The following is a 22,537-nucleotide window of genomic DNA, read 5'->3' as shown; positions in this document are numbered from 1 at the left end:
TACCCAGTGATTGTCCAGAGACCCAGCTATACTCTGCACCTTCTCATGTAAACACCAAGTCCCCATGGTCTCACCACACAAGGTTCCCAAAGTCACTGGGTGCAGAGGTTTCTCTAGGCCCTGCCAGCCTATTCAGTCAACAGAGAGGCAGATGTTCCCCTAGACAGCTCTGCCTATGTGTCTTAATCCTGGGAGTCTGCAGGTGCCTCACTGTCCTATGTGGTTGCCCAGCTGCCTCCCAGCCAGGCTTATAGTCAGTGGGGACTGTGACTTGTTCTCTCTGGTAGAACCTCTGGATCACATGTTCACAAGAACCACTGGTGGAATGTTGCTCCCTCCCTGCTAGTGCCACCAGTACTGCCGAGAAGATGGTGTCCTGTCTCAGCCAGTTGTTGTGCATGTGCCGTCTTCTGCAGCACCCACCAAAACCCAGAATGGTGCCCGCCCTTTCTCAGATAGGCAGCAGGTGCTGTTTTGGGGCAAAATAAACATGCCCCTCTACTTTCACTTGGTCCGCAGGCAAACGCTAGCAACCACTAGCCCCCAGGGCTGCAGTATAAACTTGTGCCACACTCTCCTGCTGGCTGTATCACCATTGGTTGCTGCAGTCTGGCCTTACCTCTGTCTCCAGGGTGCCTCTTGCTCTGGCTCTCAGATGCTGCAGTTCTGCATTGTGTTCATGTTGCACATCCACACCCTCCACACAGGTTTACTTTGTTCCTTTTCCTCTTGTAGGATTTCCAGTGCAGTTTTCTCTCTAAATCTTCTCTGAGAGAGCACTTTCTACACTTCCTTTTTTGTGTTTTTTTTTTTTTTTCTTTTTCTGTTTATCCCTAGTAATGTGTCATTCCCTAATCCACCATCATGGAATTTCCTAATTCTGGATTTATAAACTAGTTCTACATAAAAGTGAGATAACAGCCTCCCTTTGAAATGGAAAATATTGGAGGTGTGGGTTCTATTGTTAACAGTTTCTCAAAGATGGCACAGCATTAAGATTCTAAATCTTATTCTTTAGTAAGATGATTTTATATAATTCAGATATAATTATATTTTGTCTAACTAAACAAGGGAGCTCTGCTCTTAGAATACCTGTTAAAAATTATTTTTTGGCCTGCGTCATGGCTCAATAGGCTAATCCTCCACCTTGCGGCGCAGGCACACCGGGTTCTAGTCCTGGTCGGGGCGCCGGATTCTGTCCCGGTTGCCCCTCTTCCAGGCCAGCTCTCTGCTGTGGCCAGGGAGTACGGTGGAGGATGGCCCAAGTGCTTGGGCCCTGCACCCACATGGGAGATCAGGAGAAGCACCTGGCTCCTGGCTTCGGATCAGTGCAATGCGCCAGCCACAGTGCGCTGGCCGCGGCGACCATTGGAGGGTGAACCAACAGCAAAGGAAGACCTTTCTCTCTGTCTCTCTCTCACTGTCCACTCTGCCTGTCAAAAAAATAAAAAAATAAAAAAATAATTTTTTAGTGTGGCACATTTTTTTAGTATGCTCAGGCACATTCTTCCAAGTTTTAGTCATATTTTTCATCTGATCACTACTCAATGTTAATTATGGTTGCTGTATTGAAATAGTTAACCGGGCCGGCGCCGCGGCTCACTAGGCTAATCCTCCGCCTTGCGGCGCCGGCACACCGGGTTCTAGTCCCGGTCGGGGCGCCGGATTCTGTCCCGGTTGCCCCTCTTCCAGGCCAGCCCTCTGCTGTGGCCAGGGAGTGCAGTGGAGGATGGCCCAGGTGCTTGGGCCCTGCACCCCACGGGAGACCAGGAAAAGCACCTGGCTCCTGGCTCCTGCCATCGGATCAGCGCGGTGCGCCGGCCGCAGCGCGCTGACTGCGGCGGCCATTGGAGGGTGAACCAACGGCAAAGGAAGACCTTTCTCTCTGTCTCTCTCTCTCACTGTCCACTCTGCCTGTCAAAAAAAAAAAAAAAAAAAAAAAAAGAAATAGTTAACCATATGTTGCATACAGATTGCCTCCTTTGGAATCTCCCTCACTCCCCACAGCCAAAAGAAAAATAAGATAATAAGATACCACTGCCAGTATAATTTATAAACATCTTTCTATAAACCTGTCAGGCTACTAATGATTTTGGAGAAAAATAATATATCTACTAGAGCCAAATTCATTTGAAAAAAATAATGCTGCATTTTACTAGTGGTGTTGGCCATGCATTAGCAATTTCCTAAGATGGCTACCATAAAAATCATGCTACTGGTTTTATTGTTACCTAGTTTGGTGGGTTTTGATAGACTATGGGTCACCTTCTTGTCTGACCTTCAGGAATGCAGTATGCAGTGTCTGTTACTTGCTAGGCTGGACATTAGAAATATAAACTCACACCACTTTCTGAGTTGTCTGTTAGTGCTTACAATGTAAAGATCTGTAGCCTTTGTTATGTTGGCTGATACCCTGCTGTGTGAATTTGAGTAAGTCATCTTACCTTTGTATTCAGTGTCAACAAAATGAGAATTTGGACTATATGGTTTCTAAGTGCCTTTTATTTTTAACCACTAATAGGCTCTGGTTCAAACAGATATAATAGTCTCAGAGTCCTAACCAGGAACTCTTTGTATTGTTTATTCTTTTTCTGTTTTAAAAGGTGGATCATTAAAATTGCATACATTATAAAAATTTATGAATTCACTGAAAAATATAATCTGCCCAAGCTTTTCTAGAGAACAAGGAAGAAAGTATGTTTCTCAAATAGGACTTCACTTATGTATTATCCTAATGGTCCCAGGGAAAATGTGGCTGCTTAAGTAGTTGCCGGTTTGAAGAAACATCACAGGGCCTGTTTTCCATCAGGCTTTCTTGAGTTTCTGGGAACACGGTGCACTTAGCAGTTAATAGCCAGGTGCCATCCATTGAGTATTTCCATTCCTGGGATGGTGCTGAGTGTATTATGAAAATCATCTCCTGCCATGCTCAATACTACAAAAACAAGCCCTGTTTCCTTCTGTGCTCACAACACTTCACTTCTGGTGCCAGATTAATGAGGTCTTTTCCACGCCAAGTAGTTCTCTCTAATTCCTTGCAGACACCAGTGTGTGTCCCATGATTCTGATGCTACCTGAAATAAACTTGTGGAGGTGGCATAGAACTGCACAGGTTAAGGGCTCAGTTGCACAAAAGTGCCCCTACTTCGGACACCAGCCACAAGTTGCCACCTGTACTTCTGATGATCAGCTAAGTGGAGGCTCTTAGGACCCCCTCCTTAGGTTCAGCCCTGTGCTGGAATGGCACTCCCAACTCAGGGAAATAGGCTGAGTTTGCTCACCCTCTTGTTACAAAGGATACAACTCAAGAACAGCCAGTGGAAAAGAACACAGGACAAGGTATATGGGGAGGGAAGAGGAGCTTCTTCTATGTCTTCTCTGGGCTCCTCGGTTCACCAACTTGAAAGCTCTCTCAACCTTGTCCTTTTGAGTTGTTAGGGACACCTCACTACATAGGCCTGATTGACTACTTTGTTGGCCATTGGTGATTGGCTCAACCTTTAGTTCCTCACCGCTCCTTAAATACTGGGGGTGAAGTTGAAAGTTTCAGCCCTCTGATTACATGGTTCATTTCCCTGGCAACCACCCCACATCATGAGGCTGTCTAGGAGCTCAAGCCACCAGTCATCTTATTAATATACAGAAAACACAACTTCAGAGATTCCTGGGGTTGTAGGATCTATGTGCCAGGAAACGGGGGCATAAACCAGATCTTTGTATTAGTCTGTCACAGTTACTCAAAAGAGTCCTTTGAGATGGATATTTATCCCATATTGACAGTGAGGAAACTGCAGCTCTGAAGATTAAGCAAAGTCCCAAGGATATATGGGGCTGGGATTTGGTAGAGTTAGGGCTCTCATGAAGGTGTGACCTTCCAAGGCTTGTGATTAGCTGCCATCAACACCAAGTGGAGAACACAAACACTGACTCACACATATGCACACACAGACACACACATGTACACAACTCCCAAATACTATCTCTGAAGCCCTCCAAGATGAGCTCTGTTCTGTGACTACAGGAGAACACCTCAGAGCAGTGTTCGCAAGTGACTCTTCTACCTGCAGATACACTGGCTTTGTTTTTTGCTGGCCTCTCTCCCACACCCTGGCCTTGGATGAAAGTCACAGGCAGCTTCCAGAAGTCCTAGTTGCTCTCTTTGAAGCTACTGCTTGGCTGAGTTCTCTTCCCACTTCCTCCCCTCACCCTGGTCAGCTGGGGATTTTGATTTCTTTACTGTTAAGTGTGTCTAATCCTTGATATCCCTTTTCTCCACTTGGATTTTGTCTTGCCCTGAAAACAGTTCTGTCACCAACAACAGGCCCCTGCCTCTCCCTGGCAGAGAACCAGATGCAGCCTTCCAAGTTCTGTACCCACCACTGCACCCCGCCCCCCCGCCTGTCCTCTCTCTCCTGTATCCTGACTCTAAAGTGCCCCAATTGAATCCCATTTATTTTAGTAGGGGGCACATTTAACATTGTTGCAGGCATTTAATTTAAAAAAAATAGTTCGTGGGTCAAAAGTCATTTTCTTATCCGCAAAGCATGTTCCACTCCAGTAATTCTAGTCATGAAAATCTTGTCAAAGAAGTATGTTGAGTGTGTTGAAGAATAAATTACCCTTCAATAGGGACACAACCACCTAAAAAGCAATAATGTGGTAATCTGATTTTCAGAGAAAATCAATAGTGCTTCCCTCAAGCTTTCCTCTCCTTTTCAAACCATGTGCTTTACTTTTTCACCCTAATTATCTCTTGAGAGAAGAAAAGCTCTAGAAAATTTGCCTTTTCATCTTATGTCAGATAAATCCCACTCACAAATAAAATTGCTTTATAGGTGGTTCAGCTGTCACATGGATAGTTTCATATTCATTTATTCTGTAGTATTCCTCATTTTGGAATGTTTGTCAGGATATAAAATTTTACAAGAAGATACACAGATGCAACTTTGTAACACGCTTCGCCTGCAGCTGGCGCTATAGCTATGATTGACAGTCGTGGTTCCTCCTCTCACCACCTGTGACATTTTCCGGGCAGGTAGATTCTGTCACTTCCCATGAGTAATGGGCCATGTCCCTTGGATCGACAAGGAAGAATTGAGGATGAACTGAAATGAGCCGATGACGCAAGTGAGGACAATAACAGTGTCAGGGTAAAATTGGAGGCATTGTGGCAGATGCCTGAACTGACTGCAATGGTCTTCATGTCCCACCAGCCAGCTTGGTGGCCCGACTATAACAGTTAACTTCCTTGTGTGGCCACTCTTTTATCCTCTTTAAAGAGCTTCTGAGGATCTTTTTGTTTCCTTCCAGCTGTGTTTTTATGAAGACAAGTTTTAAACTGTATGTACAAATCTGGAATAGGCTGAATTCTGTCCTCAGTGGGCACATTTTTCATCTGTGCCCATTTATCTTAGAACCAGTCTGCAGAGCTAGCTATCCCTCCTCAAGACAATACTATCCCTTAGTTTTAAGGGCAGTTTCCCTCTATGAGGCCTTAGGTTGGCCATATCCAGAAGCTGGTATCACAATATTAGGATTATCCTCACCATTCTGGATACATCTTTTATTATAATTCCTAACAAGGATACAACAAGCTATCTTTGCTTAATCTGGTTGATTATGATATATGGACAAACAAGGCAAGATGGGCATACAGCCTAGTAGATGTTAAAGTCTACTATTGCTGTGTTCCTGAATGGAGGGATACCTGTCTGTGTGTCTATGTATCTACCTATCATCTATCTGTCATCAAAACTATATATCTCTGTCTATCTATCATCTTTCTATTTACCAGTGTAGCTGTTGTTACTTAAAAATACCTAAGAAGGGATTCTTGGGAAAGAAAATATTGTTTTGGCTTACAGAGACTTGGAGGTTCACAATTTAAGACTTGCGGCCCGATTATCGAATAAGTGTGGTAGAGACTTACAATGGCAGAATGTGTGGAAGAAGGATCACATGGAGAGCCAGGAATCAGAGAGAGGGAGGTGGGAAGCACACTCAGCTTATATAACAAACCTATCTTCTTGTGAAAAATACCTTTTGAGGGCAAACACCAATGGCTTAAAGACCTCCCACCAGGCCCAACTCTCCTCAGATGCCATAATTAGATCAAGTCACTACCTTAATCCATCAACCATCAATGTGAGACTTTGGGGCTTAAACTTCTTGATGATTTTCAGGAACAAGATCCTGTTAAATTCATAACACTATCTAACCCATATTATAAAGAGATCTTAAGTATTATTTGTTTTCTTCACTTTATCAATACTTAAGTCATCCATCATTAGCATGTTTTATTGTCTGTAGTCACATAGCTCATCGTATTGCAGAATCACAAAATGCTTAGTCATGATTTGAACTAGTGCTGTTGAACCCATGTGAACATTAGTCACCATCTCATGTCATTCTGTTTCTCATGCACCTTCTGTACATTTCACCTGGCTGATGAGATGACCCAGGACATACTGCAATTTATAAGTTTCCCAAGAAACAAAGTGCATTTAGCTACCTACAGCATTTCCCATATTCAACTAATGCATGATGAGTGAATACATTTATATCTATCATATACTTAAGGAGGAAAAATTTCCTGTGCACTTTCACATTGGGGGTGTCAACTAGCTAAGAGTTTCAGTAAAACTCAGTTACATGTAATATAACTTATATATAATTTAATATAACATTCAGTGCTCAGATTAATGGGCTGTTCTTCCTGTTAATTGACTCAGCCACAATATAATCTTATAGCCTTTGGTCCAGTCCTCAGAAGGACTTCTTTCCAGAAGGAAAGAGCAAGGCATGCAGATATCAATACACAATTATTCTCAGGTATTTGATATCAGATGTGTCTTACAGAGAAGGTCATTGAGGTCTTTTGAGAAGAATTACTTGCTGGGCAGTAGAGCCAATTCATAGCTCTCTATTCATCCTTCCACATTATGCGTGTCTTCCATAGCCAAGAGAGAACCACTTTGTAAAAAGGTCTGATGAATTCTATGGAAGAGATGATCCGTCTCATGCAACAGCTGTTCTGACTTCGAGGATAATACACAGTATTCAGTCTTCATGAGCTGATTCAGGAGCTGAAATATTTCAAGTGGTAAGATAATTGCTTCTAATGAAAATTCTGCTGCAAAATCAAGGTCAAAAACAGCAATAGTCCATTGAGAGTTTTAATAAGCTATTTTAATGAAGGTAGCTTTCAATTCCTTGTAGAGAGAACTTACAAATCCAGTTATGATCACCTACTAATTACCTAAATAGAGCTCCCCTGGGGATCCTGTATTTAAACACAATTAATATTGAATACTGAGAAGAGTAGTAAAATAAAAATATATGCAGACGCACACTTTTAATTCATATGGGGCAAAATCTAGTTACTAAGACTAACTGTATTAGACAGTTGCCACTTGGGCAAATTTCCCTGATTGAAATAATGGATAGCACCTGCTTCTGTTTTAAGATGTAATTAAAAGAGAATGAGAAGGCAGCATAAGCTTTTGAAAACCAAAAAGCTAAAATGTATTTTTACTTCAACATTTGGACTGTTAAATCTTGCCTTTGACAAATATAAAATGTAATCAAAATAATTGAACAACAGATAAAATTGAGAGATAAGGATGGTTTTGGAAGAATCAGAGAAAAATGGAGGAATAAATATGCTTTTTTCTGGAATGAAGTAAAAAACTTTGGTATTCTTTATGTGGATTCCATATCCTGTAGTTGTGAAGTTAATGTTAAATTTGAGTAGTTGTTGTTCCTGTTAATAATCATTTGAGAGATTTTTCTCAGACACAACTTTCCATCTAAGCATCCTCATTCTTTACTAAAAAAAAACTTTACACTTCCTCCTTCCTTGGTCTGCCTTCTTGTGAATCTGCAGACATCCAGGTAGGAGCATCTACAGGGTTCAGTCTCCTCTTTCCAAAAACAAGCCATCTGAACGAAGGGCAGCTTTTGTTAGTTAGTGGGTTTTCTGGGTAGGTATTTCTGTGGAAGGCTATTTATTTCTACAGCTTGAATATTTGTCTTTCCTAAACTCAGGGCTTGAATCGCTAAAGTTCTATAATAATAGTACAAAGAGAGTAAACACTAAATGTAGCTATGGTATTCAGAGATGGGGCCTTCGGGCAGCAATTAGAGTAGATTATGTCATTAAGGTGGGCCCAGTTTGGATCCTGGAAGCTTTATAAGGAGAAATTCAGACACAGAGACATGCACGATCCATGTCTCTTGCCATGGAATGCCCTGGGCCACCCTGGGACCCTGCCAGCAATAACATCCTCACTATGGGCCAAACCGATGGGGCCTGCATAATCTTGGACTGCAAGCCATTAGAGCCATAAACTAAAGTAAAAGTCTTTTCTTTATAAAGCAGTCTGCCACAGGTATTTGATTATAGTAATTAGAAGGTGGCTAATACACTCATGTAATTAGTGTCCTGGTCCCTGGTCATTCATAGATGCCTCTTTCATATAGCAGGTGTTCCCACTCCAAGTCACTGGGCTCAGCTAATCTTGATTATTTTTACTTAATAATGAAATTTTCACATTGTATTAACCTATCCTTCCCCTCTCCCACACACTCCAAAGTTGAATTTTGAAATTTTGTAAGCGTATCTTTTCTGTGACCCTAGTCCAATGTTGTTGGTCCTTTTTGCTGCTGCACTGGGCATTGGGCCAGGTTCATGTTTGTCCTCATTCATCCAGGACTTGATCCTCCTGGCTGTGAAGCTAAAGAGAAGCAAGCCTATTCCTGTGACCACTTCCGCTGAGCCCAATTGTCACAAGAAAAGCTAGGAAGAATCTCCCTACCACATTGAAGTCATCTTGGCAGCCATCTCTTCCCAGGGCCATCATTTCTGAGGAAAGAAGTTTTTCTCTTCTATTTTATAATGCAAGGACCCAGGCATATGGTTCTGCACACATACCTGAGGAACTCCCAGTATAACCCTCACTTCATGGTGCTTGGTTTCACCACAATCCTGGGACATGACCTGTGGGACTGCCTGGGATTTCCACGTTTTTGGAAGAAAATATTTTATTGATATTCTATATCTTGTGGAATAACATGAGACCCTCACAGTATTCCCTAGTCCACCTGGGGAGCTGTCCATCTACTTGTTTTTCTGTTGATGATGAGATCTAGGCCCAGGCATTTTAATTAAACAGAGTTGATGTATGTTGAGGGTATGGTCCCTCCAAGGATGTGCATTATCAGAAACTGAGGCAATGGGGAAAAGATTGTTTTCCATAAGAAACTGGGTCCAGAAGGTTTCCTTATAATTCTTGTGGAAGTAGCGACCAATGATCTGCATGTCTGCTTTTCATTCTTGTTCTCTGTGAATTAAAATTAAATTAACACCTATTAATTGATAATCATTGTACATGAGTGATCTCTTTTTCAAACACATGGAGAATACCAAGAAACCTTCTTTTTCTGATATCATTTTGCTTATGTTTTAACTTTAGACATTAAAATTGGAGGGAATGGTTGTCTGAACAATAGTGGATCTTCTAACCTGTAACTGTCATTTATTTAGGTCTTTAATTTTCTTTAGCAATGATTTGTATATTAACTTTTTAAAAATTCAGACCTAAGAAATTTATGATTTTTGGTGTTTTTCATGCAGTATTATTTTTGTAATTTTATCTTTTAACTTTGATGCTGGTCTTTAAATACAATTGATTTTGTTTATTGACCTTGTACTTTGAAGCTTTCTTAAATTAGTTTATTAATTATATTAGTTTTCCTTATGTATTCCCTGCAATTTCTGTAGAGCTAATTATATCATCTAAAAGCTAATTATATCATCTAAAGAGAGAGACAACTTATGCTTCTTTGCAATATTAATACCTTCTTCTCTTTTTCCCTTGCTCTCTTTCATTGAGTAGCATATACGGTTCAATGTTAAATAGAAGTAATAAGGACGGATATCTTTGTTTAGTTCATGTCACTAGGAAGGGAAGCATTTTTCACAGTTGAGTAGAAAAACTCCTAGCTGTAAGTATAGAAGTCTCTTTCAGGCTAAGATTCCTCTATCTTCCTATTTTTCATCGTGAAAGGAGGTACATCAGATGATTTCTCTGCATTCCATTTCTTCTTGTGTCAATTTCAGTACATTAAATTTTCATAGAACCTATGTATTTCATCTGTGTTATTGAATTAATTGGCATAAAGTTACTTGTAATATTTGATTCTTATGACTTTCATCTTGAGAAGTCATTATATCTCCACTTTCAGTTAATCAACTGAATTTTCCCAAAGAAATTTTCCAATTATTTTCTTTAGATTGCTGAGATTTCATCTCTCTCTTTATCTCTGCTATGATAAATTTATGAAGATGCTTTTCTAGCAGAAAAGAACTGTACCAAGCCATAAAATCACCTTTAATATTTAAAATATAAATATTTCTGTGCAAAGAATGGGTGTATTATTAATGAATGTTCTATATACACCTCAACTTGATTACATATTCAGATGCTTTCTGCCAGCATTTCGAATCCCAACTTTGGTGAAACAATTTAAACACCATCTAAAGGTGATTGAAAATAGGTCTTAGCTAAATTCGTTTTTCTGAAGAGGACACTTTGTAAGAGCAGGTGTTCTCTCCTGTGACACTGGTGAGTAATCCCACCTGTCATCCTGCGCAGTATAAATCATCATACTACAAATCTATTAACTTATGATTCATATCTGGCCAGCCTTGTAAAAACAGATGAAACAGTACTTTAGATGGGATGATTTAATGCACTCTGTCTCAGAGTGCAGCCTGGTTCCCTGTGAGCACATGGTATTTTTGGGGAGGAAATTGGGCTCTAAATTGACAAGGAGCATTAACTCTTTCGGACAACGGAATGACAGCTACATCTTCTAAATAGCTTCCTAGAGAGTTGAGGGAGTATAGGCCTTTCTCAAGTGCTTACCTTACTGGCTGGAAGTGATTTATACAGGGGGAGACTGGGTCTGTTTTTTACTTGGGTTCCTGTCATTCATTCGAAGAAAACTTGTAGCTTTCCCTTGTACCCTTCTTCTCTGAAAGCTGTAATAGATCTGTGTCAATTAATCAGATTTTGTTGGAAGTGCAACAATATTTTCTGTGGTTTCACAGCAATCTGTGGAAATTATTGGAGTGCTTGTCTACCTTTCCATAAAAAGCATTCCACCAACATGGACCTTCACATATCAGGACACCAACTGTAGCCCTACATGTTGTTTGTCTCTTTGTAGGAATGCTGGAGTTTACTTAGTCCATCTTTGAACAGTTGTGTTTTTGAAGAATATTAATTTCCAATGTGAGTTTATTTAATTCATTTTAAACTGTCATTAAAATTAAAGAGCTATAACTTCTTGAGATTATCTATTTATATGATTATTCATTTAACAAATTATCCCCTTTAGACTCAAGGGGCATTTGGGCTGCCATGTACAGGGCTGCAGGTCAGATATGGTTGACCCCTGCTGGAGTGCTGAGTTCATGCCTAGACTTTTTCTGTCCCCACAACCCTCCTGTAGTCATTTTGTTTTTCCTTTCAGATGCAGGGTAAGTCAGTTTAAGCAAGTGCAGAAGGTTCAAAGGCAGAGAGCAGAATAGTTTTAGCAAGATTTTAGAAAGATTTAATTTTGAATCCTCATTTCTCAACCTACTGGAGGTTTGACCAGAGCCGGGACTATATCCTGCAGGCAGTGATGGAATGGATGTGGAGAGAACATCCATCTCTCAGATAAGATATCTGAGTGATGGAAGGAAAGTCAGGATTCCATGTATTTTGGGAATTGATTGAGTGTATTCAGTTGTTAGGTGAACCTGGTAGGAGGCGTGGAGAGTGAGTCTCAGCTTCTGCCATTGTCAAACCTGCAGTCCACAGACAATGGAAAGGTAAAGAGACACCTGGGATCCAAGTGAGAAAGAAACCAACATTGAACAGAGTTATAAACAGTGGGTTGTGAGGTCCAGAAAGGCAAAGGAGAGGATGAAGCGAAGATGCTTTGGGGAGAGATTATCAGGTGAGAAAAGAGGAGAAGGGCATTGCATACCCAGGGAAGGAAGCGCTTCCTCTTAATTTCTCTTTTATGCTTCTGCAACAGTTATGGGCCAGGCCCTGAGGATATGCAGTGAACTAAACATTTAGCCCTCCTTGATGGGGTTTAGAGGGGCAGCTCTCTGTTCAGCAGGACTGAAGACCTGGGAGGCTATATCAAAGAGCTCAGAATGACTCACAGCTGCAAGGACAGCTAGAAGCTCTTTCATTAGACAAGAGCGGGTGGACTCAGAGCTTCCAGAAGCATTGCTATGTCACTATAAAGACAGCAATGTATGTAATTAATTGTTACCAGAGGAAAATGAGTACAATGTCCAGTTTACATATAAAGAACATTAACCCAGGAGCCAGACTGTCTAGGCTATGTCTCATTCCTGGTCCTGACTAGATGTGGACCCTTAGAGAAATTGTTTAACCTCTTTCTGCCTCATCTTACTTATCAGGAAAATGGGGATAATAATAGTAATCCCTGGGTAGAGTTATTGTGCATGGTAAATGAGTTAATACATATAGCCTCTTAGAAAAATTCCTGATATGTATTGGTTCTATGTAAATACCAGATATAATTATTGAATCTTCTTCTAATGAACTCAATGGTGAACTTTCTGAAAGAGGAGTCAGTTGGTCCCATTGTTGCTAGGAACAAGAGGTGCAATAGTTTGTGGTGTAGAAGTGAACAGCTTTTCAGAAATATAAATAGAGTCACATATGATCAAATACTATGAAAAATGTAAAACAATATCAAAGTACTTCAGAAAGTCCGTTTAGGAAGATAATTAAAGAATAATTTTATTTTAGTGCAAAAACCTTGAAATATGTGTATAGTTACTCCATAATGTGCATTTTCCATGAATTTTTTGAAGAATCCTCATAACAATTTAGAGCCCACCTGGTTATTGTTACATTTTATTTTCCTTTCCAAGCTTAGGAAGGAAGATGAGTGAAAACACACCCATCCCCTGCCCACACACACACACACACACACACATGTATATGTGGCTTTAAAGGAGAAAATGTGTTTAGTTATTGGAAACTTTTGTTCTAGTTTTAGAAACATCTTACAAATTTAAATCTCGGTCTTGGATACTGTTAGAGTAGAGAGCAATGCCCCAGAGACTCCTCTTCTGCTTTTATTGGCCAAGCTAATGGTCCATTAACACAGCTCCTTGCTGCTGAGGCAGTGGGTAATTATTTGCATGCCTTCCAGGGTAAGGACACTGGGAGAGTTTCCTGCTGTGGGAGGCACAGGTATTTTTCCTTGGGGAAGAGTGAGAACAATCCTGCTGTTTGCACATCAAGGTGGAAATAAGAAAGCATGGTATCCAAGTTAAGGGGCACACACACAAAAATCATCAAGATAACAGTGTTTGAGGAAAAAAATCTCTGTGCCTAATCAAATTTAATTATTCCAATTTCAATAATGGTCTGTCCTCATTAGCTAGTCACTGAACTGTGTTCATTTTAAGGTTCATCAGTATATGAAGAGCATCTGTTTACTTTTAACTTGCTTGCATGTTTGCATTATTGTCAGAGTGGTATAAAACCAAAAAAGTTCATGGAGTTCATTATAGAGTATGTACGATTTATCATTCTTTTAAAATAAGCTTCCAGAATTGTTAATTATCTCTTGTATCTATGGTAAAAAATAATTTCTGGGATAACAATAAACAATGAAGCTTCTCAGTGAAATGTAATCAATTTTTATTTATTTCTAAGCTTCCTGACATAATTTCAAAATCACCAGACCTTTGAATTTTAAACCATTTTAAATTTGGTGTTACCCAAACAAGTGCAAAGTATCCATGTTCTTTGCCCCTGGAAAGTGTGTCCTTTCACCTTCTCCGCCAAGGATCAGCTAAACTGAATATGGCAGAGCCAGGAAGTCAGTGTCCTATGTCCCATGCTGTACCTTTGGCCACCATATTGTTCCTAAACTATCGTTTGGATAAGTCTGAATCAATTCATTAGTAGGTCTAACTGAAGCTAAATATAATGAATTGTACAATATTGAGCTGTTTAAGATTTGTTTGTTTATTTGAAAGGCAGAATTTCAGAGAGCCATAGGCAGAGAGAGAGAAAGAGAAAGAGGGAGGGAGGGAAGGAGGGAGGGAGGGAGAGAGAGAGAGAGAGAGAGAGAGATCAATCTTCCCTCCACTGGTTCACTCCCCAAATGGCCCCAATGGTTGGAGCAGGGCTGATCCGAACCTGGAGCCAGGAGCTTCCTCCAGGTCTCCCATAGGGGTGCCGGGGCCCAAACACTTTGGCCATCTTCCACTGCTTTTTCCCAGGCCACAGTAGAGAGCAGGATGGAAGTAGAGCAGCTAGGACTCAAATCTGCGCCCATATGGGATGCCGGCACTGTAGGCCGCAGCTTTTACCCGCTATGCCACAGTTCTGGCCCCTGAGCTGTTTAAACTTACATCCATTAAAATGACATAGTGAAACTGGCACATCAGAAAGATTATTGGAAAAAGGGTGATGGCCATCAGCAAAAGTTAATAAAAACGCATGTAGACAAGGTAGCGGCTCTTCAGTATGGAAACCAGCTGGAGGTAGTCTCCTGTATTACTTAACCATTTTGCTGTAATGAAAATAAATTTTAGTAAGCATCAAAACTAAACAAGAATGGGAGACAATGGCATTTAACATATAACATTGTTTATTGTGATACCGAGTTTAGCGTTGTTTAAAATTCAAATTTATGGCAGTTTGGAATTAATGTGGTTAAAATAATGTCATGAAGCTAGGGAAAAGCAATTTCAAAAGTATGGTTGAGGGGCCGTTGCCGTGACTCACTTGGTTAATTCTCCACAGGCGCTGGGTTCTAGACCTGGTTGCTCCTCTTCCAGTCTAGCTCTCTGCTGTGGTCTGGGAGAGCAGTGGAGGATGGCCCAAGTGCTTGGGCCTCTGCACCCGCATGGGAGACCAGTAGGAAGCTCCTGGCTCCTGGCTTTGGATCGGCGCAGCTCCAGTTGTGGCGGCCGTTTAGGGAGTGAACCAATGGAAGGAAGACCTTTCTCTCTATCTCTCTCTCTCTCTCACTGCCTACAACTCTACCTGTCAAATAAATAAATAATATAATAATAATAAAAGTATGGTTGAAATTTAATATTGATTCTTTGTAATAAGAAAATAATGCTGAGCAGTTTATTTTTAGACTCAAAATTGTAAAAGAACCATTTTTTCAATAGTTGAATCTTTACTTTAAAATGAATAGAAATAGCTTTCTCATAGAATTATACCAAACTTGATTTGCTATTTGGTTCGATATTTAAAAGAAAGTAAATGACTTTGGAGTATGAATATTGCTAACGTATGTTGGTATTTGATCTTTAACTTATGTAGGATATAATATTATCCATGAATATGCAGTCATATGCCTATTTAAACATCATATGTAAATTATGTTATTTATGCACACTTGTGTGTGTGTGTGTGTGTATGTGTGTGTTAGAGAACAAGGTGGGGGAGAGTGAAACTCAATAAATGAGGGAGCAAGGGAAATTATGGGTAGTGATAGGTTTGTCATTGGAGGATGCATATGTTCAGACTTAAGGTAAGTAAAGAATTTTCTCAGATTCCTGCAGTGGACACTGCTTGCTTAAGGTCCTTTTGGTAAAACTCATGTGAAGGTGCTTAGTAATTCTTCTATTGAGCCTTATGTTGCAGCAGCCAAAATCCTTCTCAAAGCATGAGGTTGTGCAGGTTGTTTGGAGTTTCATGGTTTCCTGGAAAACCTCAATAATGAAGAGTTCTAGTTCTGTTTCTGTCTCAGTTCTGCAAAAGTGGGAACATGACTAATTAGTCCTCTGAAGCTGTTGGTGCCTTCAAAGGATTTTTGATCATTTGTGCAGTAAATCCTCTTAAACATTAATATGTAGGATACCAAATCATTGTCCCTGTTCAGTAGTTGTGTGCCAGTAGAGTTTGTGAGTTTCAAAGATACTCCTCTAGTGTACAAATTCTAAATCTTGACAAAAGTGTTTCATAGATTACCCACAGATGATACGGTGGCAGTGGTATCTGAGAGTATATAATATTACCAGTAACAGATAACAGTTATAGTCTCCTAATGATTATTCTTTATGTTGTCTTAAATGACTTTTTTACTGATATTCTTATGTAACTTGTTTGTTTTTTACATTTTTCTACAAAAACAAGAGCTAATTCACTTTGGCTGTAGTCACATGTGTTAAGAGCAGAATAAATCCAGATGGAGGAGTTCTTGCCATGGACTGTCAGAGTGTGTTTAATTCCATGCGTGCATGAAAGATAATAATGTGATTCCCAGGTACTAAATATTCCTCAGCCATTCACACTCAGTACTGCTATCTGGAGTGAGACTAGATTAAACCTGCAGAATGGTGAATAACTGCAAGTAATGAAGTTAAGGCAATTCATTAATCTTTATCTGCTTGTCTATTTTTTTTTTTATAGCCTGGATGAAGTGGAAAAATTCATTTGTGGGAGGCCGATCAGATTGCAGTCTTAACTAAGAAGAGAAACATGGGGCTGAAAATGTTTATTTTTTTAATTATACACAGCACCTTTTTCTTACATGCCTCTGTTTTTCTTTTAGTGGCAAAGCATTTCTATAACACTGGTTGAGAAAGTTCAGATGATTGCTGTAATCCTAGGATCCCTGTTCTTAATAGCGAGTGTGACTTGGCTCCTCTGGTCAGCCTTCAGCCCCTATGCAGTGTGGCAGAGGAAGGACCTCCTTTTTCAAATCTGCTATGGAATGTATGGTTTTATGGATCTAGTGTGCATAGGTAAGACCGCCATGTTAAACATTCACCAACTGACAGTAATCCATTTCTTTCAGCAATTCTGTTTTCACCTGTGGGATCTAATGTAGAATATCACGATGGATCACAAGTTACCTTGGTTCTTCAGTTAATGAATTCTCTGGGGGTGGAGGTGGTGGTGGGGAGGTGGTCACAATTTTGGTTGCTTTTCTGAAAAAAGCATAGAATCAATATTCCCTGTAGCTAGGGGGGAAAAACAGGTTAAAGCCCATTTAAAGTGACATATTTTGCAATTTAAAGGAAGGAGAAGGGCTTAGAAGAAATAATGTGTGGTGAGAGAGATAAGGGCGGGTACTTATTTCTGAGGAATAGGAGCAAAGCAGCTCTCCCTTCCAAGTCTGGGGACGTGCAGACTGGGGGCAGTGGCATCTGTGCACGTGGGAGAGGACAGCCTCCTATAGGGCTTATGTTCCTCACAGCAGTGGTGAATCAGATCCCTGGGGAAAGAGCTCCTTGGAAGACTGGGGACATGGGGACAGTTTTCCTTGCTGCCCTGTGTCTCTTCATTATGCTTAATAGATTAATTGGCTCAGATGAGAAAAATTACTGGACATTTTAGCTAAAATAGATTCTACTGTGAAGTTACCTCCGTGTTTCACTTGACCCACTCGAGAATGGAAGCTGATTCATGTGGCATTTACTGTGGCATGTGTGTGGGGCCACAGGCACCATGGTGGTGGCGAGTTTGCAGTAGGGCAGGGGTCAGGATGGGTGGTATTGGGAAAATGACCCTGGTCTGGTATTGTTTACAGACTAATAGGATGTCAAAAGGGCCGAAGGAGATAGCACTGATTCATTCAAAGTTCTCTAAATGTTGTCCCCTGGACCACCAGTGGCAGCAGCAGCATCTTCATCACTCTCCTAGAGATGCATGTTCTTAGGCATCCAAACCTACTGAGTCAGCAGTTTCAGGGGTCCATACCCTCCATGATTTCAAGGGATGGCTGCATAGCTTGAGATTAAACGATGAGGTTTCTAATTCTGGCCTCTGCAAAGGCTGGTCCTAGATCTACATCTCTACACACTCCTGTTTCCTCACCTCATGCATGGGAAGAAAGTTCCATACCACACAGGCATGATGAGAGGAAATGATGAAAGGAAATGATGGGTATAAAATAACTGTTCTTAATGAGCAATTGTAGATTAAGTATATTTGACTACATCAAAAACACTGAAAGAATTTTGAAATCATTTAACGTCTGTAGCTATGGAAGAATCTTAGCTAGCAATTTCATATTCTAAATCATTTTTTGAAAAAAGAAATCTATAAGTGTTTATAATATGATCAGACTGAATTTTCTTTCCCTTTTTCCTTTCTTCCCATGTCAGAAGTAGACTAATAGGAAAGAAAATAATCAAATATCAGACCTGAAAGAAAGAGACTAGGGCAGAAAATATCGCACATAATTTGTAAACTGAACAGATGTCTGAATAATTGGACTAATCATGTATATGAAAAATTTGCATTAAATATGATAATGCATATGTCAGCATTTGGGAATTCTAAATCTCTATTCCAATGTAATCCCTAGAGCATTTCTCTAAATCAAGAAGAATCACAACAAATCTCTCAAAAAGCTCAAAAATAGTGTCTTTCAACATAAATACTATAAAATGTGGCATTACAGTGATATTAAAAAGGGAGATATACAATTAAAGAACCTTTAGGTTTAATCCAATGTAGAGAGAAAAATGTCCAGTTGGCATTCTTGGTGTTAGTCCAACAAAAAAAAGTATCCAAATCATTTTCTTGAATTGCATAACTTGCACCTAGTGTTAACATTAACTTTTGATTGCTAGTATCAGCATTTTAATCAAAATTATTAAAATTCTGGTTTGAACAACACAGATCTATAAACATCTTTCTGTACTATATGACATATTTGTGTTTCTGTTTCGAAAATTGAGCATGTGCCCATTTTATAGTCAGTCTTCTCCTATATCAAAGTAGTTTTGCTATTTTTTGTGAGACACTTTAGAGAGTGAAATTCTAATCTGATTTTTAAATCTTGATAGTGCTTCTCATTGCCCTTTGGGTCAACAAATCTAAACCTTGTCATTCACTGATCTGCTTTGTGTATTTTGAAAAATATTAAATATTTTACTTGGCAGTTTCATTAATTAGTCTATTTTTGGTCTGGAGAAAATCTTATTTTCCCCAAAGAATTAGGAGACTATTACAGTCAAGAAAGCAAGACACCTTAATTGTACTGAGCTATCAACAGTCAACTGGAATAGTTAGTAGTAGCTTTTGCCAACATAGCAAACTAGTTGAAATGTCTGCTAATTCAATGTAGACGGTAACAAAGATTACATGGATTATACATTGAATATTACTGACTGGAAGACTTGGAGTCAGAGTTAACAATGCAGAGCAGGTTTACAATTTGAGCCCAGAACACATGTATCAGTTAATAAATACTTACTGGGGACTTTCTATGTTTCAGAGACAGTCAGTGCTGGGTGCTAGGAATACAAACAAGGGTTACTTTCCTGCTCCCAAGGAGCTCAGAGTATTGGGGATGTGAAAGTTGCCAGCATCAAAATGGAGTCACTTTTGACAAGCTGTTACAAAAGCAGAAAATGGAATAAATAAAGCCAGGAGGTTATGAAGGAGAGGATCTCATACTTTTGTCTGGTAACAAGAAGCATCATAAAGATGCTACAATAATCACAGCCTTGCACAAAGACCAACAGAACTAAAAGAAAATTCTTCTACAAGAATGTCTGGCCAACAACTGTATAATCTTGGGCTGACCCCACCCTTATGACAGATGCTTGAACACTTTTCCTCCTCATTGGCCTTGAAAACCCCTCCTTGCCTCAGTCCCCTTTGACTATGCACATAGGATATTATTATCCCCATATTTCCATGGTAAAATCTTTTCTGAAAAATTAATATTGATAGAATCTCTGTTGCTTAGTTTGACAAGGAGGGCAGACACATATTTGTAATTAGCAGAATATGGTGGGATGTGCACACTTGTGGAAGTGGTAGTTGAATGACACAGGGAGACATTAATGCCAGGGTATTGTACGTAGGTAGCTGGAGGTTTCAGGCAGTTTATATGGAGAAGTGAACAGATGAATAGAAACTCAGCAAATGGGGGGGATGGTGCCCGTCTTACCATTGGAGGATATGAGATTGACTTCCCATTCTGAGGTCTTTAAAATAGTTGGAGACATTCCTGTCCGCCCAGGCTTTTCAAACTTGATTATACCTAAATGAGACAGATCAGACTGACAGTTTCATAAATGGTCTTTTAAAAAATAATTCCAAAATTCAGAGAAGATTATTCCAGAATCCAAAAATGTTATAATCTATCTAATGTATATAACATATAGGAAAAGATTGGAATACTAAATAGAAGTTTAAATTATAGAACATCTTTATTTGAGACAATTTATTTACTTTGTGATACAGTGAATGTGTTGCTTTCATTAATTATTAGTTAATACATGTTTCCCCCAATATTTGATACTTTCTTGCTATTGACGTTTTGAGCACTCCTAAGGAGTTAGATCCTTTTAGGGTTGTGATATCTGGATGAAGGCTGTTTAATGGAACTTTTTGCAGGAAGCACTTGAAATGTGGTTAGTGATAATGAGAAGCTGAATTTTTAATTTATTTTTATTTAGATTAATGTAAATTTGATTTAAATAGCCACATGTGGCTAATTGTTTCTATGTTGCACAGCACAAATTCTACATGATGGAATGGCAAATGTATAAAGATTTGAGTAGCAACTTTCACCTTATCTGTTATAAATTAAGAGGGGGTGGTAAAGTGAGATGAGAGCCGTAAGGGGAGGTGAGTTGGCAAGGTAACTCTTTTCTGTTACTGAACTGTTTCGGGAGACTTCTGTGGGTTAAGTGTCAATTTAACTTTCAGTCCTCATTTGTTATACAGTTCACATCTGTTTTAAGAAAACCAAAGTATGAAGAAATATGACCTTGCATTATATTAGGGAATGTGTTTTAAATATTTAAGTAGATGACATTCAGACTATGAATGTATACCAGAAAGACTGATATAAAGGATTTACATCACCACAGAGATATTGTAGCCAGTGGCAGTGATGCGGAGAAGAGTAATAACCAAAGCAGGCTTCCTCCGAGGAAGCATGGCACAGTCACAAAGGAAGATCAGCAAAGCCCAAGTGAAGGTCCAGTGCAGTGGAAGGAGCCGGTTGGAGGATTTGGTCACTCACTCCATGTTTCTGGCATTGAGAAAAACAGGCAGACCAGCAGTCGCGTTGGTCATGTGGTTCAACAGAAGCTTGTACTGCAGGAGGAGTATGTTTGTTAATGATTACAATTTTGAGAGACTGGCAGATGATCCAGTGAGCACACAGAACCATTTAATTAACTCACATTAAAAAGTGAGGGCAGTCACTATGTCACGTTAGTGTCTGCTAGAAAACGATGAGGGACGTTGAGCTTTGTGTTGTAAAAACAATGAGCTAAAATCCTATTATGTTAGTGGGGTTCCTAAAATAGAGATGGCAGTGTGTGTACCTAATAGAATAAATACTGTAAGTTTGTGACAAATGCATGTCTGCAAGAGGTTTAGATCTTCCCTGAGATACAATGAGAAGGAATTGGTTACGGTTACAAAGTTTAAAAATATGAAATTCTTTCATTCTTTGAAAAAATTTAATTGTCCCCACAAACATGCAAATATGTGTGTATATATATATATATATATGTTTAGATTTTGTGTTTTGATTATGAAGCCTGTAAAGCTACAAAAGATCTTCCTCCCTCACACTGCCCTTTCTGTGGTGCCCCTGTCATTGTAGAAATGTCCCCTCTTAAGATTTTGGTGTTCCTTTATGCCTTCCCGACCTTTTCTGTTATATTTACACACTGGCAGGAACACAGATAATTACTTGCTTTGCCTGTAAGTGGGATATACTGTAAGTGGGAACAAAAAATACAAGTTGCATTTTTTGTTCAACAATATGATCTGTTAGATGTACAATGATTTAGTTAACCTTTCTTCTACTTATGGATATTTAAGTTGTCAATCAACTCTTCCCACTAGAGACTGCTACAAAGGAGATCTTTTTATTCTGTGTATGTGTAGGCAAGATTCTGAGATGTGGAATGTCTGGGTTGAATACTAAGCACATGGGAGGTTTTAATCAGTTTTTGCAGATTGACCTATGAAATGATTTTGTTAATTTATTCTCTCCCCCAATATAAAAGAGTTTCTACTTTGCGGACCAAGATATCTTCCTGGGTTGACACTGTAATAGGTGGTTTGAACTGTATTTAACACTGTACTAGTGTTTTCCTAAAGTCAGTTCTATAATTATTTAACTTTGGGAGGTAGTTTAGCTAAGAAAAATAAGAGTGGCCACACCAGGCCATGCCAACGTGCAGTTCATACTGACGGTATCTTTTGGATGCTAGCGATTTGCTGAGCAGGGCATAGCCAGGAAAACTTCTGCTTTTTTTTCTGAGGGTAAAATCCAGCAGGAGTGATCGAGGCCAGGCATGGCAGCCTCTCACAGACTGCATTCTTCAGACTTGGGTCTTCTATCTCATACCGTTAACACAGGAATTTCATTCTCATTCTTTTTCTTCTTAGTGTAACAGTGCTCCCTGAAATTGCCTTAAGAAAAACTAGTGTCATGTGGCTCTATGGCTAAGTACTGACCCACGTCACTACCCTTCCTC

At 39.6% G+C, this 22,537-nt stretch overlaps 1 protein-coding gene across 9 annotated transcripts in view; it reads left to right on the top strand.

The window, feature by feature from the left end:
- The window catches only part of MARCHF11 (membrane associated ring-CH-type finger 11), a 329,699-nt gene that overhangs the window by 290,274 nt on the left and 16,888 nt on the right, over window positions 1-22,537 (top strand). For 3 of the 9 annotated variants that reach the window (XM_089312636.1, XM_089312634.1, XM_008262080.5), the window contains one exon: window positions 16,624-16,816. The exons of 2 other annotated variants lie outside the window; for them this stretch is intronic. In XM_089312636.1, the coding sequence (XP_089168762.1) occupies window positions 16,624-16,816 (193 nt within the window). Of the gene's footprint in view, window positions 1-6,958; window positions 7,103-8,711; window positions 9,345-16,623; window positions 16,817-22,537 lie in introns of those variants that run through there. 4 more of the 9 variants (XR_016220104.1, XR_016220102.1, XR_016220101.1 and 1 more) reach the window with 4 other exon arrangements.

This window comes from Oryctolagus cuniculus, chromosome 14 (assembly GCF_051225735.1).
Source record: "Oryctolagus cuniculus isolate XC-2025 breed Fujian yellow rabbit chromosome 14, ASM5122573v1, whole genome shotgun sequence".
NCBI lineage: Eukaryota > Metazoa > Chordata > Mammalia > Lagomorpha > Leporidae > Oryctolagus > Oryctolagus cuniculus.
This window is presented reverse-complemented; position numbering and strand designations above follow the sequence as displayed.